General features: G+C 35.8%; 1 protein-coding gene and 1 non-coding gene across 9 annotated transcripts in view; both read right to left on the reverse strand.

Annotated features, from left to right (window-relative positions):
* Window positions 1–19,323, reverse strand: part of RALGAPA1 (Ral GTPase activating protein catalytic subunit alpha 1) — a 247,809-nt gene that overhangs the window by 175,812 nt on the left and 52,674 nt on the right. For all 8 annotated transcript variants that reach the window (XM_078053575.1, XM_078053573.1, XM_078053572.1 and 5 more), the window contains exons 8-11: window positions 17,861–17,999; window positions 16,595–16,803; window positions 14,259–14,498; window positions 2,649–2,846 (exon numbers count right to left, since the gene is read on the reverse strand). In XM_078053575.1, the coding sequence (XP_077909701.1) occupies window positions 2,649–2,846; window positions 14,259–14,498; window positions 16,595–16,803; window positions 17,861–17,999 (786 nt within the window). The remainder of the gene's footprint in view (window positions 1–2,648; window positions 2,847–14,258; window positions 14,499–16,594; window positions 16,804–17,860; window positions 18,000–19,323) is intronic.
* Window positions 13,273–13,380, reverse strand: LOC118542085 (U6 spliceosomal RNA). Its single transcript, XR_004920410.1, has one exon. It is a non-coding gene; the product is annotated as a U6 spliceosomal RNA (small nuclear RNA).

Raw genomic sequence — 19,323 nt, forward strand, 5'->3', positions numbered from 1 at the left:
TGTAGAAATGCTGACAATACTGACTCCACTGTTGGCCCTCCATCTTGTTCTTATTTGCTTGATGACCTCTCTTGGGGCTGCATGTTCCAGGCCCTTGGAGATTAAGATACATATGTTAGAAATGCCTGCCAAGGCTGGGATGGGGGAAGCTTGCTTTGACTGCCCATGAATCTGTTAGAGATGATGCAGTCTTTTCCTTTCTGATGCACAGGTGGCACCACACGATCTAATTAAAAGGTCAGCTGTCAATTAAGTGCATGTGAACCCTCTGATCACACAGTAATGCCCTTCTGCATATCTCTTGCTCTATAAAATCTACGGACTAAGGTCTAGACTTTTTGGAGGATAGCTGTACAGCACATGGATCCTCATCTGCCTAATCACCTCATCAATAAGCTACCCTGAATAAAACTCTGTAAACCATATGGAGTTGCCTTCTTTGATTTCCAGTCTCAAAGTGTCTTCCCAGTTTGGGGAGTACTCTACTGTCCCCTACTTTTTAACACCAGTGAAATGTTTTCTTTCATAATTTTTTTACTTCTAGTTATGGCTTTTTCTTTTCTGCATAAGGAAGTCACTTTAACATTTCCTATAAGGCTGGTGCAGTGGTGATGAACATCTCTAACTTTTGTTTGTCTGGGAAACTCTTTATCTCCAGTTCTGAATTATAACCTTGCCGGGTATTCTTGGCTGTAGGTTTCTCCTTTGAGTACATTAAATACATCATGCCATTTCCTCTGGCTTGCAAAGTTTCTGCTGAAAACTCAGTTGAGAGTCTTGTAAATGTTCCCTTGTATGGAAGTTGCTTTTCTCTTGCTGCTTTTAAAATTCTATATAACTTTTGACATTTTAATTATTATGTGGACATCTCTGGGTTCATCTTATTTGGGGCTATCTATGCTTCCTGAACCTGGATGCCTGTTCCCTTTCTCAGTTTAGGAAAGTTCTCAGCTGTTTTTCCTTCAAATAAGCTTTCTGCCCCTTTCTCATTCCCTTCTTCTGGGACCCCTATAATGCAAATGTTAATACTTTTGATGTTGCCCCATAAGTCCCTCACCCTATCTATATAAAATTCTTTTTCCTTTTGCTGCTCAGCTTGGATATTTCCACCATTCTGTCTTCCAGATCACTGATCCATTCTTCTGTACCCTCTCCCCAGTTGTTGATTCCCTCTGGTATACTTTTCATTCAGTCAAAAAATATCCTTCATGTACATCTCAAACTCAAAGCTCTGCAAACCGCTGTCTCTGTGCTGTATCTCAGAGTTGTGAGATTGTGGGTGGGACCTTTAGGAGCACTGTCTGTTTCCTATAGCCCCTTGGTTGTCCCAGAGTTAAGCTTCAATGATTTTAAAAGCTCCTAAAGTTAAGCTCTGCTGATTTTCAAAGCCAGATGTTGTGGGGGGGGGTCTCATTTTTCCTGTGCAGATCTCCAGAGCGGGGATGTATGACAGGGTGCTTAAATCCCTTGCTCCTCAGGGAGGATCTCTGGGCCTGCGACATGAAATCACTTGTGGGTCACCAGACTGGGGGTTTGGTTCCCAACCTGACTGCATCTCTGCCACACTTTACCCTTCTCAAGGTGGCTTTTTTTTTTTCCCTTTCTTTTTCTTTTCTTTTAATTTTTTTAAGTAAGCTCTATGCCCAACATGGGACTTGAACTCACAACCCTGAGATTAAGAGTCACTCTACCAACCGAGCCAGCCAGGCACCCTGTGGCTTTTTCTTTTTATCTTTAGCTGTGCAAGAGCTGGTCTCCTAGTCTTCAGGTCTTTCTCAGTGAGAGTTCCTTTTTACGTAGTTGCAGTCTTGCTGTGTTTGTGGGAAGAGGTGAGCTCAGGATCTGCATATACTCTGCCATCCTCCTATCAGTCTCAAATATTACACCTTTTAAAATGGCATCTAATTTTGATCTACACAATGAATTAAAGAGTCAGTCTACAATCTCAATAGTAATTTTTTTAAAGTTGTGACATCAAAGAGCGTTAGGACAGGGTACTGTGGTTAACTGTTATATTACCTATGTTGCAAAATATACTAAAAGGTATCTTTAAGCCGAGATGCCCTTCAACAGATGAATGGATAAAGAAGATGTGGTCCATATATACAATGGAATATTACTCAGCCATCAGAACAGATGAAAACTCAACTTTTATATCAACACGGATGGGACTGGAGGAGATTATGCTAAGTGAAATAAGTCAAGCAGAGAAAGTCAATTACCATACAGTTTCACTTATTTGTGGAACATAAGGAACAGCATGGAGGACATTAGGAGAAGGAAGGGAAACATGGGGGCGGGGGACTGGAGGGAGAGATGAACCATGAGAGACTATGGACTCTGACAAACAAACAGGGTTTTAGAGGGGAGGGGGGAGGGGGGATTGGTTAGCCCGGTGATGGGTATTAAGGAGGGCACGTACTGCATGGAGCACTGGGTGTTATACGAAAACAATGGATCGTGGATCACCACATCAAAAACCAATGATGTATTATATGGTGACTAACATAACATAATAAAATTTTTAAAAAAAAGGTATCTTTAACTTCCCATTTATTAAGTATATGTATCTCAACGTATTATTACACTTTTGTGAAAATCTAATCTATTAAACTTATACTAAAATATGTTAAGTCTTATGAGTTTACCTCTTCTCTCTTTTCTCCTTCTTCCATTGAAATAACATGGTCTGTGACATTGTCAATACAAGGTAAGTCCGAAGAAGAGATCACAATTTCTTCAGGTTCTTGCATAAACAAAGGTTTTTCTTCTTGCTGGATCCATTCTTGATATACTTTTACCACTTTTCTCATAGCTGCTGCTTCACAAATTGGTAATAAAAATGCCTAGTGAAAAAAACAGAGAACACACATAATTATACATTTCACTTTGCTACAAACCACTAATACATACATTTTTATCTTGTTATAAAGTATGATATAAATGATTTTTAAAGAGTTACAAGTCAACCAATCCACTGTCAGAAAAAGCCTTTTGTTTCCAAAAAATTTGTAAATATGTTGACATAGAAATACTTTCAGCAGGGGTGCCTGGCTGGCTCAGTCAATACAGCATGCAACTCTTGATCTCGGGGTCATGAGTTCAAGCCCTACACTGGGTGTAGAGATTACTTAAAAATAAAATCTTTAAAAAAAAAAAGGAAGAAATGCTTTTGGTAGATAGACATGGATTTCAAGTACAAGAGCAAAGATTTGTTTCACTTGTACTATCTATCTCAGAATGAAAATATTCCGTGTTTCATGAAATAACTATACTCCTACAAAGCTCAATGTAAATACTTTTCATAATAAATCAGTTTTATGACATTGTTTTTTTTAGATTACTATTGAAATAAATTTCGATGAGTTAAATTAAAAATTAAATCTGATTCCAAGAAGTAATACAAATTACATGAAAAAGGCAACTATAAGCACATAAGAAAAAATGTTACAGCTTTATTTCATTTTACATACAATAAATAATGTTAAGTTAAACAATAAGGCAAAATACTTAAATAATTAAAAGGAATACCTTACAGTTATTCTTTCCTTTATGTACTTTCTGGGTTGCCTTAACTTTTAAAAAAAGTAAATACTCTTCATCACAAAAATACTACATTTTCACAATAAAAAAACTTTTTTATACAATTCAGACAGGCAAAAATAAACAGTAAAAGTACTCCATCTCACGACCCAAATTCCTTTCATCATGCATGCTTGTGTTCATGTGTTAACATTTTCACTGGACTTTCTCTTTACAAAAAAAAAAAAAAGGAATTAAATTGCTTTTAATTTTTCCTTTTACAATCACTATTTATTAATTTCAACTCTAAAAGTCACAAGACCTTTACCTAAAAACCTGGCACTTCCTCCTATACAGCTATCAGTAGGTGTATTTAATAATAATAATGGGCTCAAATGACTATTTTATCTGAATGAAACTAGCCAAGAAATTCAGCTTTCCAAGATAATGATGAAAAGTTAATGTGTAATATCAACACGATATTTAATGTAGTTTGGTAATCCTTTTATTTATTATTATTAATTCCCTAGCAATCTACATTACTTGCTACTTTCTTTCATCTAACAAACCCATTCCAAAATTCTCACTCTCATATTCTAGCAGCCTAATGGTCAATGGCATGATTTGGATCATCACCTTCTGCTCTAAAAATATTTGTTTTATAATTCTAGGAAAAACTCAGCCTTCCTTAAAAAGGTTCAAGGTATAAGAAAAAAATCTCAATCTCAAAGAAATTCTATTCTCAGATACTGAAAAATGAACTTTTTAAAATTGGCATGGAAACCCTCTGCAGTTTCTGCTCAATTTTGCTGTGAACCTAAAACTGATCTAAAACAAAGTTTAATCATTTAAAAAATATTAGTAATCTCTAGAGCTAAGATATTTATTAATGCATAAATTGTCACACTATATCCCAAGTGGCTTGATGAATTTACTAAAGCCCAGAGTATATATAACCTTTGTCCTTATAAGCCCCAAAGTCTGATTTTGCCAACACACTAAATATGGATCTTAAGGAAAGACTGATATCAGCCATGGCTAAAAAAACTGATACATAAAAACCAGAGTGCCAATTTATACATTTACGACGAGAAATAACTGTCACACAAACCAGAACATTAAATCCATACGTCAGCACCTTATCCCTATGAAGAAGCACCACTCAGACCCCAATATTAACTGAAAATAAGGCAAGTTATCATTCAAAAAATATTTCTGAATCTATGTACTCAGCAAATTTTCTGTCTGTAGATAGACCTGCATGAGGTCATCCCAGTTCTGATTCTATAACCATAAAACTACTACACAACCAAAAACTACATGGAGAACGAATCAAAACAAGAGGAGATAGAAAAATCCAGTATTTAATGGTATTAGCTTAAGATAATCTGATCCAGTTTTCTAACAACTGGCTCTGCCAATGGGATGTGATTTACTGGTAGCTGCAACTCTCTTCTTCAGTGAAAAACAGTAACAAAACATGGTGGTTTCTGATATTTTTAATATTCTGTTATTATTAATCAACCCAGATTGTGATGGACACATTCTTTTAAGATTTAATGAAGTACAGTGAGCATTTAGCAGACCTGGGAATTTTTTGTCTTCTTAAAGCAATGGTCTCAGAACCCCTACTCTACCAGATGTTTACAAGAATAACAGTTATTCTAAAATAAGAGTAACATTGCTTGACATTTTTGCAAACATCTTTAATGTTTAGCTTAATAAAAGATGGTTTGATTCTCTTATCTGCTTGTTTCTTCATTCAATCTAATACAGTATCACATAACAGGTATCTCTGGAAAACTTCACCATACACTTGTAAGAAAATGACAGTGGAAAAAAGTAAGTAAAATCTTAGTACTGTCATGAAAACAGTTTTGACCTCATGGACCTGAAAAGGTCCTAGAGACTTCCCAGAAGCCTAAGACCACAGTTTGTGATCCACTGCCTTAACATGACTTTGGGGAAAAAAATTATATATATAATATCTATATATAAAATTATATATATATAAAATCTGTGTTCTTAAAGGTTAGACTATTGACGTGTTAGATTTACCTCATATCAAAATACGTGAGGGCTCCTCATTGTAGTCTCCAAATAATGACAACATGAAGTACACTGGGTTGACTTATAAAATAGGGGGTTAATGCCTGCAGTGCATCTATGCCTATTCTATTGGACATGGAGAATAATTTTATCATTTCAAATGATTTGGGGATTTATGCTTTTTAGTTAAATCTTTATTTTAAATACACATAACAATATAAATACCCATCTGAGACAGAACTCAGAATCATTATACTGGCCCTAAAATAACATCATCAACTATGGTTAACAAATTATCTGAGGACTTAGCTTCTAGAAATAAATGTTAGCCCCTCAGGTAGCAATGATAAAGTACCTGGCACTCAACAGTTACAGAACTTATTCTTCTTCCCTTTTTTTTTTTTTGAGAGAGGGAGAGAGAGAGAGCGCGCATGCAAGAGCTGGGGGAGGGGCGGAGGAAGAGGGAGAGAGAGAATACCAAACAAGTTCCAGACCCAGCACAGAGCCAGACACAGTGCTCGATCTCAAGACCCTGAGATCATGACCTGAGCTGAAATCAAGAGTCGGATGCTCAACCAACTGAGCCACCCAGGTGCCCCAACAGTTATAGAACTTCTTGATTCATTCACCAAATATTTACTAGGTGCCTACTTATGCCAGGCATTAAGGATACAATGATAAATGAATAAGAGAAGCATTCATGGAGGGTAGCAGGAAAGATCAGAATCCTAAAAATAATTTTTTATAATAAATATAAAACTCAGAAGAGGTACTATGAAGAAGAGGACAATTTTCAAAAACATCATAAAGACGTACTTACTACGTGTGTGTCTGTGTGTGTGCATGTGCATGCAGGTGCATCTGTCTTTGAGCGGGTGGGTGAAGGTGGTCATGGAAGACTTTTCTGGTGTAATCATATTTAAGTTGTGATCTAAAGGATGAGATGAGTAGCAGGTAAAAAAAAGAAGGGGAAACGGGTAGAGAGGAAAGAAAGGAAGGCTGAAGAACAAAAGTTAAGATAGGGAAAATAATAATTGTGAAAGCTATGAGAATGGAATTATTTGAGAAATGTTAAGTAAACATATTTCTACTAAACTTATTTACCTATAGAAAGACTTGTGCTCTAGCTGGGCCTGCTAAGGGCAAAGTCATTATATGGCCATATACCTGATAATTAATGGGGAGTATTTTTATCTATATTATATTGTGGAACATATGAACCTTCAAAATAAGGGAAGAAATATTTCACAAATTCTCAATTTTTGAAAATTTATCAGAACTACTAAGCAGGTAAAAAAGCTTTCCTATGACAATCTAATCTTAGAAATTGATCCCTTTTCAAAACATGAATGATTCATTGGTGTCATCATCCTAAAATTTATTTTTCCTTAAGTTTTGCCTTAAAAATCACTTTTTCTTAAAAGAGTTATTCATTTATTTTAGAGAATACAAGCAGGGGCAAAGGGCAGAAGGAAAGAGAGAGAGGGAATCTCAAGCAGGCTCCAGGCCCAGCGCGGGTCTCAATCTCACAACCCCGAGATCATGACCCAAGCCAAAATCAAGAATCGGATGCTTAACTGACTGAGCCACCCAGGCACCCCTCAGGTCATGATCTCAGGGTCGCGGGATCAGGCCCCTCATTGGGCTCTGCTTGAGATCCCTCTCTCCCTTTCCCTCTACCCCTCAGCCCCCATCCCTCTCTAAACAAAATAAATAAAAATAATTATCAGAATAAAAACATCTCAGAGAACTTCAGTTCCCAGCAATATCATTTAAAGATATCCTGGAATATTCCTGCATAAAATATCTAAAAAAATACAGTATACCTTTTTAAATTAATGGCTCAGCTTGTAAGGATATTCTGAGTCCAGAACAAAAGGTGAGTATTAATCCAGACAGGCAAGTGAGCAATGAAGCTGCTGGCTGCTGCCCTGGAGAGCCTACAGAGTATTGGCTTAAATAGCCACCTGTGCAGACGGGAGAGACAGATCAGAGTCCTACATGTAAAACTGACACCAATGGAGGCTACAAACTCAAGGCACGCTAGGAGGGGAAGGCAAAAAACTCAACTTCAGAGAAGAGTCAGTGATGAAACTTGTCTACTGACTTGGGGTAGGGGAAAAGAGGGAAGAATAGCCTTTCCTGCAAGTTCATATTCTCAGGCTGGCCATCACATAACTTTGAGTACTGCAAAGCAGGAAGAATCATAAGCTGAAAATTCTAATTTCAAGTAAACCAAGACTGGGGTGCCTGGCTGGTTCATTTGGTAGAGCATGCAACTCTTCATCTCGGGGTCGTGAATTCAAGCCCCACATTGGGCATAGAGCTTACTTAAAAATTTTAAAAATAAATAAATAAATAACGTAAACCAAGGTTGACAGGACCACCAAATACCTGGAGAAGCAAGAGCAATTCCTCTCTGGAGGAACACAACTTTCAACCCAGGTTTCAAAGTAATTCCCACAAAAGTCCAACGAAATCTAAGTCCATATCACAAAAATCCAAAACAAAAAAACAAGGGTAAATAAACAGAAACAACAAAAAGCCCAAACTGTAAAAACTTAAGTTAGTGGAATTAGTGGAATAAGGACTATGAGTATTTTTAATATGTTTTAATTAAGAAAATGAAAATGAATATGAATAAAGAATGAATGAGCCACAGCAAAAAGTGGAAAAACCACCAAACGCAAATTTTAAAAATTAAAATATAAGGAGCATGATTAAAAACTCAATGACAGGAGAACTGCTTCCAAGACTATGGTGGACTAGGTAACCCAACCAACCTTTTGATTGAAAAGACAAAATGGCAGATTAAAAGATAAATTTAATCTTAAATGCACTGATGAGCCAAAAAGCAGGAAAAAAATATTCAAAAATAAAAACCTATATGAAATCCAAACTCAGGTTTTACTGGGAGCAATAAAGCTGACTTTCACTTTGAGTGGCACCAATTACTTTGGTTTCCATTGACCTATTGTGGCAAATCAGGGAGAACAACAGTAAAACTCTAAACAAAGTTGTATTTTCAAAGGAATACATTTTGTCAGTGCGATGCTGAGTTAAATAAACCCAACCCATTAAAAGTTAGTAAGGTAAACTGCCCATACCTAAATGGGGAAGAGATAACGATAACAACAAAAATCTCCTCAGAGACATTAGAACTAAAAGCTAGCCGTAACAGGGCGCCTGGGTGGCTCAGTTGGTTAAGCGACTGCCTTTGGCTCAGGTCATGATCCTGGAGTCCCGGGATCGAGTCCCACATCGGGCTCCCTGCTTAGCAGGGAGTCTGCTTCTCCCTCTGACCCTCTCATGCTCTCTCTGTCTCATTCTCTCTCTCAAATAAATAAAATGTTTAAAAAAAAAATAAAAATAAAAAAAAAAGCTAGCCGTAACAGAGGTTTATACTCTGTGTTCACATTATGTAGCTGGCTTGAACTTCAAATCAAGAATTCAGTTTAATGAGAGGTTGGTAGTGTCTCTTTGCATTTAGAAGAAGCAAATGCAACTCCTCTCTGAAGGAATTAACCTTTAACCAACCAAATCAGCAAATAAAGTCATAAGATACAAAAGCTCAGAATCAAAATTCTAAATTTCTGAAATCACAAACTACTGTGAAAAACATTTAGAGAATAGAGCACCATGAGAAAGCATATATGGCAGAATTAGATCTACAAAGACCTCAGGAATATTATAATGATCAGTCAGTATAAAATAACTATGCTTAGTATAAATAAAATATAAGTAAAGAACAAGAGACAAAAACTGAGCAGATGGGCCAACTTCCAGAAGCAGTTGTAATTAAAAAGGAAGTACCCAGAATGTAGGACAGAGAGACAAAGAGATGGAAAATATGAACTTGAGATTAACAGACATGTATAAAGTGAAAAGGTCTAACATACATCTTGTCAGAGTCCTGGAAAGACAAGAAAAAAATGGGACAGAGGCAATATTTAAAGAGATAATGGCTGAAAATTTTCCAGCATTGTCAAAATATATTAATCCATTAATGAAGTATGCCTCAAATATCCCCTAAAGAATAAATAAAAGGAAATCTAGACCTGGACATACCACAGTAAAATGTAAAATGCCAAATACTAAAAAAAGATATAAAAAAGAGCCAGAGAAGGGGTGCCTGGGTGGTTCAGTCGGTTAAGCGTCTGCCTTCAGCTCAGGTCACGATCCCGGGGCCTGGAATTGAGCCCCCTGTCAGGCTCCCTGCTCAGCAGTGCTACTCTCCCTCCTTGTGCTCTCTCTCTCATGCACTCTCTCTCTCTCAAATAAATAATCTTTAAAAAAAAAAAAGAGGTGGAGAAAAGATAATTATCTTATTAGTTCAACTGCTGGTTGACATCTCAACAGCAACAATGTAAAGCAAAAAATGGTGGGAAAGAATCTGAGCATCTAAAATGTGCTGGGTGAAAATAATTGTCAATCTAGAAGTCTATGTCCAACGGAAAAAGTCTTTCAAAAATAAAGACATTTTCGGACAGGCAAAAATTTGTAAGTATTTGATATCAATGGACATTCACTAAAAATTCTAAATGATGAACTTCATTCAAGCAGAGGAAAGTGATTCTAAATGAAAGATCTGAGACGGAAGACATCATAATCACAGAAAGTGATAAACCACATAACTAAATGTAAATCAACACTGAATGCACAAAACAATAATACTGGAGTTAAAACACAAACCTTCAAAATAGAACTGATTTGATAATAACCGGGGGCAGAAATTAGAGTAATAAGGATCAAGCTCCTTATACTGATCAGAAAAAAGGTAAAAAAAAAAAAAATAACTTTAGACCTTGGGAAGTGAAGTATATATGTTAAAATTTATATAGTAATCACTAAAGAAAAAGGAATAATATATAACTTTCGAACCAAGTGATAGGAAAAGGATACAAAATGAGAAAACATCAATTAAAAAGAAAGGAAAAAATAAGACAATAATGTAATAAAAGAAATACAGACATGGTAAAAAAAAAAAACAGAACAAAATATGACAGTATCAGTAAATCCAAAATATCAGTAATTATAATAAATATAAATATTCCAGTTAAAAGACAAAGATTTTTTCTTTTTATTCACAAGGAAGTTTAATAAAAGGCCGGCTCACCTTCCCACTCTATCTGATTGCCCTGCCCGTCTTTTTTGCCAGCTCCCCTTGCTTGTGCTCACAGGTCTTTGTCCTTGGCCTTCTTCTCTTCATGACCTTCCTGTTTTTCCAGGCCGACCTCATTCACTTTTTTTTTTTATTCCAGGAATTTATTTTTAGGAAATATTTATGCATGTACACAAAGATTTTATACCAAGATACTCACTTCAGCACTGTATCTAATAGCAAAATTTTGATAACTATCAATAGGTAATGGTTTCAATAACTGATGGATGTCTATGTATTGGGATTGTACAGCAGCCATTAAAAACAATGTTGTAGAAGAATGGTTAGTCTTATTGGAAAATGTTCAGATCACATTAATAACACAAGCAGACCCCAAACAATATAAACAAAAAAGAGTCTTTTAATAATGTATACATGTGCATGGATTTATAGAAAAAATACCTTGACACTAAATACAGTAAAATATAACTGGTTATTACTGCTTGGTTTTTTTTTTTTTTGACATCTTTTTTTTTTATTACGTTATGTTAATCACCATACATTACATCATTAGTTTTTGATGTAGTGTTCCATGATTCATTGTTTGCGTATAACACCCAGTGCTCCATTCAGTACGTGCCCTCTTTAATACCCATCACTAGGCTAACCCATCCCCCTCCCCCCCTCCCCTCTAGAACCCTCAGTTTGTTTCTCAGAGTCCGTAGTCTCTCACGGTTCGTCTCCCCGTCCGATTTCCCCCCCTTCATTCACTCTTACGGCTTCATGTACAACAGGTTTGCCGTGACTTCCAAATCTGGATTACCAATCCCAACTTCCCTCTCCCAGAACCTTACATCCATCTCCCCATCGGATACCTTCACTTGGATATGCTCCAGGTGTCAGTTGGTTTAAAACTGACCTCATTACTTTTCCCCAAACCTTTGCCCCAAACCTGTTCCTTCTCTAGGATGCCCTTTCTTTAGTGAAGGTTCACACCATGCACCCAGTTGCCCAAGACAAAAATCCCAGTCAGCCTAGGTCGTCCATCCCCTTATATTCTATAGGTCATCAGATATTCCTTCAACACTTTATAAAAGACAAAGATTTTTAAAAATCAAACCATATTTACAAGAGACATGCAAAATCTAATGATATAAAAGGGTTAAAAATTAAAAGATTATTTTAAAAATACATGAGGCTAGTACTTTTTTTTTTTTTTAATATGGGGCTTGATCTCACGAGATCAAGAGTCCCACACTCTACCCACTGAACCAGCCAGGCGCCCCAGATGCTAGTTCTTAATAAAAAGAGAGTGGTGTAAATCTACTAATAGTAAATAAAACAGACCCTAAGCAAAAATAATTTCCACAGATGAGAAGGGCCATAAATAAAATGTTTAATTCACATTGAGGTATAAAATTTTAAACTTGTATGTACTTAATTATCAATTATATAGCTTCAAAATATACAAAGAAAAATTTACGGAGGTACAAAGGAAAAAAACTGGCAAATCACTGTCAGAGTATAAGATTTTAACACACCCCTCTCGTAACTGTGAGGTCAAGCTGACCAAAAACCTTAAGTAAGGATATAGAAAAGTTCAGGCTCTAATGATCACTGAACTCAACAGAGAAGCATACATTCTTTTCAATCATACAGGACATTTATGAAAACTGACTACAAACTGAACCATAAGTTTCAATACATTTTAAACAACTAGGATTGTACAAACTATATTCTCTGTCCAAAAGAATCACATCAGAAATTTGTAAGAAAAAGGAAAATCAGGAAACTCTGTTTGGAAGATACAAATTGCTAAATAACTCATAGGTCAAAGAAGGTATTAACATGAAAATTAGAAAATACTTACAAGTGAGTAACAGCAAAAATGCTATATAACAAAATTTGTAGAATGTAGCTAAAATAGTACTGAGTGGTAAATTAATAGCCTCAAGAAAGTTCATATGAGAAAAATGTGAGACTAAAATTAATTAGCTAGTAAAAAAAAAGAAATCAAGAAAAGTAGAAAGAAGGAAATAAAAGGAGCAAAAATTAACAAAAGAGGAAAACAAGTATAAAACAGAGAAGACTAATAGCCAAAAGCTCATTCTTGAAAAGACTAATAAAAATGACAAATCTCTAGCAAGAATCATCAAGAAAAAAAAAACAAGGAACAAATAAAAACTAACAGGAATGAAAAGGGGGAACAAGAATATAAATGCTTCAGAGATTAAAAAGATTCTAAGAGAATGGAATGAACCTTTTGTCACATTTGAAAACAAATGCAGTGAACAAATTCCTAGAAAAATAAACTTACACAAAGGGACTCAAGAACTCGAAAGCCCTAATGGTTCTAAAAGTTTGCTTTAAGTTCTCCCACATGTAAAGTTCTCCAACATTATTTGCCAAATATCTTTCCTTTCCCATTTGTCAAATATTCTATCAACACAAACCTTAAACTTGGCAACTAGAACCACTGTCAAAACTGGAAAAGATGTTAAGGCAAATTTGTTTTTTTTATTGTGATATTCATTTTATTGAGCTTGTAGGAAACTGAGTCTATTTGTATATAATTGTATACATTTTGTACTCATTAACACAAAAATATAGACCACTTCATGAATTTGCCGGTGGTCCCTATGCAGGGGCCATGCTAACTTTCTTTGTCTCATTCCAATTTTTAGTATATGTGCTGCTGAAACAACCACAAGGCAAGTCTGTTTCTTTAACTTAGGTTAACAAAACTAATGCTGCGTCATGCTTTGTTTTACATATCAATAAACATGTGTACAAGGTGAAGATTTGCTTTGCCTAGACAGCTTCCTGGCATGTGAAGGCATGTGGTATAGAATAAACAGCACTGACATGGGAACCAGGATCTCGGAGTTTTAGTCCCAGATCTACCACTTACTTGCTGTGAGACTTGAATGATCCCCTTCAGCTATAAAACTCAATGATGTTTACCTGCAAGAGTTAAGTACCTTTGCTATTAAAAGCAAATGATTGGTTTTCATAAGGCTTATTTTCCACAAAATTTCTATGTAATTGAGAATGTGCACTTACGAATTTCTAGCTATCTTTATGTGAAATAGTTTTTATTCTTTTTCTTTCTCTCCATTTCTTTATTTTAGTCCCCAAATATCTGCCTTAAGCAACTTTAACTTCAGAATGCCTTAGAGGACAAAACAGCCTCTGGAAGGAGAATAAAGGCAATGAAAACATTGCTTCTTCTATTCAAAAACCACTTTTTATTGATTATAGAGAATGGAAGATAAAATAATTTTACTATAATTTACTAATGAAATGGTAAGAAGAAAAGTTTCAAACCATAAAGTGAGTAACTAAGAAAACTGTTCTAATAACAGAAGGAGTAAGAGGGGAGGTGGACAGTTATTAAACTAAAATCATCATAAACTAAAAAATATAAATAGAAAATATTAAAGGATTAGATGTAATAAATTTTAAAAATTAAATATAAACTTAAAAAAAAATTTTATTAAAAATTTTGAAAAGCTGAAAGCCAGTATATTCAACATTAAAAACCAAAGTCTGTACTACAAATTAAAATTACTGAGAGGTACTTTACCTGACGAAATATCTCTGTGACAAAGTTTACATTACTTCTTTTAGAAGAAAAAACTCTGCGAACTATTTCAATGTCTGTGAGATGTTCCTCATCAATACTGCAGAGACTGGATGAGCTAGGTTCTCGCTCCGTCAGAGTGCTTGTATTGGAATGAGACTGTTCTGGTTCTGTAGTTCTATCCGCTTTATCAGCATTATCATTTTTGTTTTCTTCTCTGGATACCAAACTAGCAGCTGCTCTCTACAATAAAAACAAAAGGGGGAGAATATCATAATCATTCAACTTGGTATTTTGCTTTCTAACAGCATTCCACAAATAACTTACACCATTGTTTAAAATCGGGCATAGATTTCATTTAGAATCCATTCTAAATAATTAAGTAGCAATGCAAATAACTCAACATCTAAGTAATATAGTGATACTCACTAATCATCTATCCACCTATAATTTGATTTTAGAATGTTTGCAGTACAAACAAGTTACCAAAAAAACACAAAGGAATGGAAGAAAAGTTATGACAGAAGTAGAAAGGAAGCCAAAAGAAAATATAAGAAAACTCAAGAATGGGGCACCTGGCTGGCTCGGTCGGTACAGAGTGTGACCCTTGATCTTGGGGTTGTAAGTTTGAGCCCCACATTGACTGTAGCCATTACTTAAAAATAAAATCTTGAAAGAAAGAAAACTCAAGAGAACACTCTATATTCTCTTAAATGAATTTTCACCATCGGGCGCCTGGGTGTCTCAGTTGGGTTAAGTGTCTGCCTTCAGCTCGGGTCATGATCCCAGGGTCCTGGGATCGAGCTCCGCATCGGGCTCCCTGATCTGCAGGAAGCCTCCTTCTCCCTCTTCTACTCCCCCTGCTTGTGTTCCCTCTCTTGCTGTGTCTCTGTCAAATAAATAAATAAAATCTTCAAAAAAAAAAAAAAAAGTGTCTGCCTTTGGCTCAGGTCATGATCCCAGGGTCCTGGGATTGAGTCCAAGTTGCACTCCCTGCTCGGCAGGGAGCCTGTTTCTCCCTTTCCTACTCCCCCTGCTTGTGTTCCCTCTCTCACTGTCTCTCTCTCTGTCAAATAAATAAATAAAATCTTAAAAAAAAAAAAAAAGAATTTTCACCATGACTGAAGATGAAGACAACCCAGGGATAAAGTAAAAGTCTTAAGGTTGGTGATGAGGAAATTATTACCATGGTATGATAGTAGTAGCTATTCCATGGTATAGCAAATTACTTTCTAGTAAGTTACTCAATTTTTGGTCTCAGTTTTGTCCTCTATAAAACAAAAGGTTTTAAGTAAATGATTTCAAATATGCCTTCCCAATCAAAAACTCTGTGGTTTTATCGCATTAAGTTCTGGGATCATGAAAAATAGTTCCGCTTGAGAGTTTCTACACTTAATAATTATTTGTAGAGACCTTAGAATGAAGTTTTAGGGAAAACATACCCATAGCTGGCTACAAATAAAAGGTTAAAGGGAATATAAAAATTTTATATTTCCTGAATACTAATTAAACACACACTTTATTCCCCCACTTAATTTGTAAAAGATCTAAGAAGTCATAACAAAAACACACACAGTTTAAGATGTTTAAAAGTAAAGAAAGTCTGAGAAAAGGAAAATAAAAATTATTTAAAAATATATAATAGAGGTAAGTTCAGAAAAAACACACATTGAGAAAAAAGAAAGTGATAAAAAAAAAGTGTGAAAAACAGGGAAACTGTTTAATAAAAAAATACCGGAAATTTAAATATTAGCCCCTCCATTGTATAGCTGGGTATAATTTTATATCACATTTCTAGACTCAGTGCCCTTGCTGAAAAAAGGGAAAATGAGATGGGGACTTTTTTTTTTTTTGAAAGATTTTATTTTTAAGTAATTTCTACACCCAGCATGGAGCTTGAACCCACAACCCACAAGATCAAGAGTTGCATGCTCCACCAACTAAGCCAGCCAGGCGCCCTGGGAGACAAGACTTTAAATCAGCATTCTGTGAATGCTCAGAAATCAAAAAAGAACTATGATTACAAATCATTTCCAACTGCAAGAACTTGTGTGTACAATTCAGAATATTTTTAGTACAGCACAGTTAACATAAAATATAGTAATAAATTAGAAGCTGAGACTCATACATGACTAGAATTATCTTCTATATCTTCCAAGTTTTTTTTTTATTAAGAAGACTACTGATTCTATAATAATTGTTAAAATTTGGATTTACAAAATACATTTATACAAAGAAAATATTACCATCATTTAAGTTTGTTCTACATCTAAGGCAACTGAAATCCGTAGGCACATCTCTTAAGCCATTTTTAAAGTTTGCCCTTTGTGGTGTATTACCTGAATATTCTTTGGCAAGACTTCACCTTCCATCCCAGGAATATGAGGTCCTGTATGGGGCTTTGGCTCAAGCCAGAAAGAAACCAGCCAACGAATGACAATAACACGAGCCTTAATGAAAGGTTCTTTTGTACAATAGATTGCTTCATTGGTTTCGGCATCCTTCTTTATCATAACATAATGTGGCTTTGGTCTCACCTGTGGGATATCTACAGAAAAATAAAAGGAAAACAAAAACCAAAATAAGAAAATTATTATGCTTAGCTAAATCTACATTTTTAAACATTTGAGATGTGATGATACCCTTGTTTTAAAAGTAGATTTAAAATGACATTTTAAAATAATTTGCTAGATATTAACATGCAATCTAGAAGAGTGAACCATATATTGCTGATATATGGAAACATGTCTTTTTGCAAAATATCACTAAAAGGCTCGGTGAATCCTGTCTAAGTACAGAAAGGCTTCCAGAGCCATTTAAAATTAATGAGAACTCACTTCAATTAACCTACGACTGAGATACAAATTTTGAATACAAAGTATGAGAATTTTTCCTTGATTTTTATAGCAAAAAGATTTTTAAAGCAAATATTGTTCTCAATGGCAAAGATCTGCTACTCTAATTTAAGCCCTTTCTACAAGCCTTAATGGTTATGCCTAAGTCTATTAGCTGCCTAAACTTGGCAAAGCTTAAAATAGGAACATCTTTCTGCAAAAAAAAAAAAAAAAAAAAAAAAATTTCTACATACACACTGCAGTGGCTTCTATATATGGAAGAGGTCTGCTTTTAAACCAAGATTTGTCAGAAAGGCTCTAGTTTCAAGGCTCAGCCATTTTGGCACAGCCACTAAATACTGGACAAGACATCATCAAAATATATGACAACGTCATTATTCATACAGAACTTGAATAAGACATACTAAATTGAATCCTTGGGGGACCTTAAAGAGAAAATTTATAATATAGTTTAAGGATCATACCAAATAGCAGAAGTTTAATGTATAATATCAAATATTTATGGTGGGTTAACTTTTCCTATCAGTGAGATCCAGAGAAGACATTTTTTTAAAAAATCTCTTTACTCTCAATGAAACTTTCCTATTAATAAAATTCTACTTTCTCTATGAATCAAGGTATAGTATCTCTAAACAACCAATGCAAATATTAAATGTTATCAGTTTTCTGCAGGTAACAAATGCCAACCTTACACTGAGGTATATTTTATTCTTATGTGTGATCTTTTAGAAAATTCCACAGACTACCTACCAAGTACAGGATGATATAAACTATTCTCCTTGCAGATGTTTGGGAAAATATAAGGCAAGTAATATTTCTTAAAATGTGAAAACAAAAATGAAAATCCCCTTTCTTGGTTTTCTTTGTTCTTCCATTCTAAACTTTTTACCTAAAAATAAAAAATACAATCAGAATCATTCCATGAGACAGAAACAATTATTAGCTATCACAAACAAGGTTGTAAAAGGTTACTTAAGCGATATACTAATCTGTTATACTCTAAAGATACAGAGCTAAATATATATAAAGGACAAATAGCAAAAACTGGTATAATGCCATGTAAATGCATTATATATGTTAAATTACAAAAATCTTAGAAGTTAAAGTGTGCTCTGAAAATTTTCAAAGTTGACCCAGACTTGGCTCTACTAATGACAAAGATACTAATGTTCTTTCCCCCTTTGCCCTGTCCTGAATAATTCAGCCTTAAAAGTCATACAAAATAGGCATATGTGAGTGGGAGTGGGGGAAAGAGTGAAAGCAGTGGCAGTCAAGTGCAGATAATTAGAGCCTAACCACAAAATGCAGGGCATCCATGAAGGGGATGTAGCAGAGGCGGAAGCCCAGTGGAGACTTAGAGCCCAAGAGGGGTGAGGACAGTGTCCATGGAGTAAGGGGGTGGAGGATAAGAGGGAAAGAGCAGTAAAATACAGGGTGTGACAATTCCAGTAGGGTGAAGAAGATAGCTAAGTAGGGGGATGGCAAAGGCCCAGAGTAGGCTTCACTGAGATACCACTATACATTATTCACTATTTTTTTCTAAGATTTTATTTATTTATTTGAGAGAGAGAGTGTGAGAACGCACACGAGCAGGGAGGAGAAGGAGAAGCAGGTTCCCTGCGAGCAGGGAGCCCAACATGGGGTGCTCAATCCTATAACCCTGAGATCATGACCTGAGCCGAACATCAGGGTGATTCATACCAAGACCTCCATGGTGTCCCTCTCACTCCGAAAACAGCCGTCCTTGGCCCCGGCAATGCCACAAGTGGTCCCCTGCCAGCTTCTGCAGCCAGCCAGGCCCACCAGGCCCCCTACCTCAGTCACCCCTGACCTCTGCAACTCACACTGACTTAGAGCTGGTGGGGAGCGGGAGGGACGTGGGGATGACCAAGTGGGGTTTTTCTAAGTTCTGTGATCTCTGGGCTTGAGCAATTGGTAAAGGAAAGACAGGGTCTGGGGTTAAGTACTTAATTGGAGATGAGTGGGTTCACCTCTCTTCTTGCCCCTTCTTGGAATATAGGGCTCCTCTCATTTCTCTGGACCCCTAATTCCTGCTTCTTTCTTTGAGGGTACTGAGTGAGATGAAGTTTTGGGGTGGGTGGCCTCCTACACACTCTTTATTCTTTTGTTTCTCTATTTGGGGGGTTGGAGGTGGGAAGTTAGTGCCCAGGAAGGACAAGGGACATTTTTACATTTTGGAGCTAGTCACTGGG

This window comes from Halichoerus grypus, chromosome 8 (genome assembly GCF_964656455.1).
Source record: "Halichoerus grypus chromosome 8, mHalGry1.hap1.1, whole genome shotgun sequence".
Taxonomy (NCBI): Eukaryota; Metazoa; Chordata; class Mammalia; order Carnivora; family Phocidae; genus Halichoerus; species Halichoerus grypus.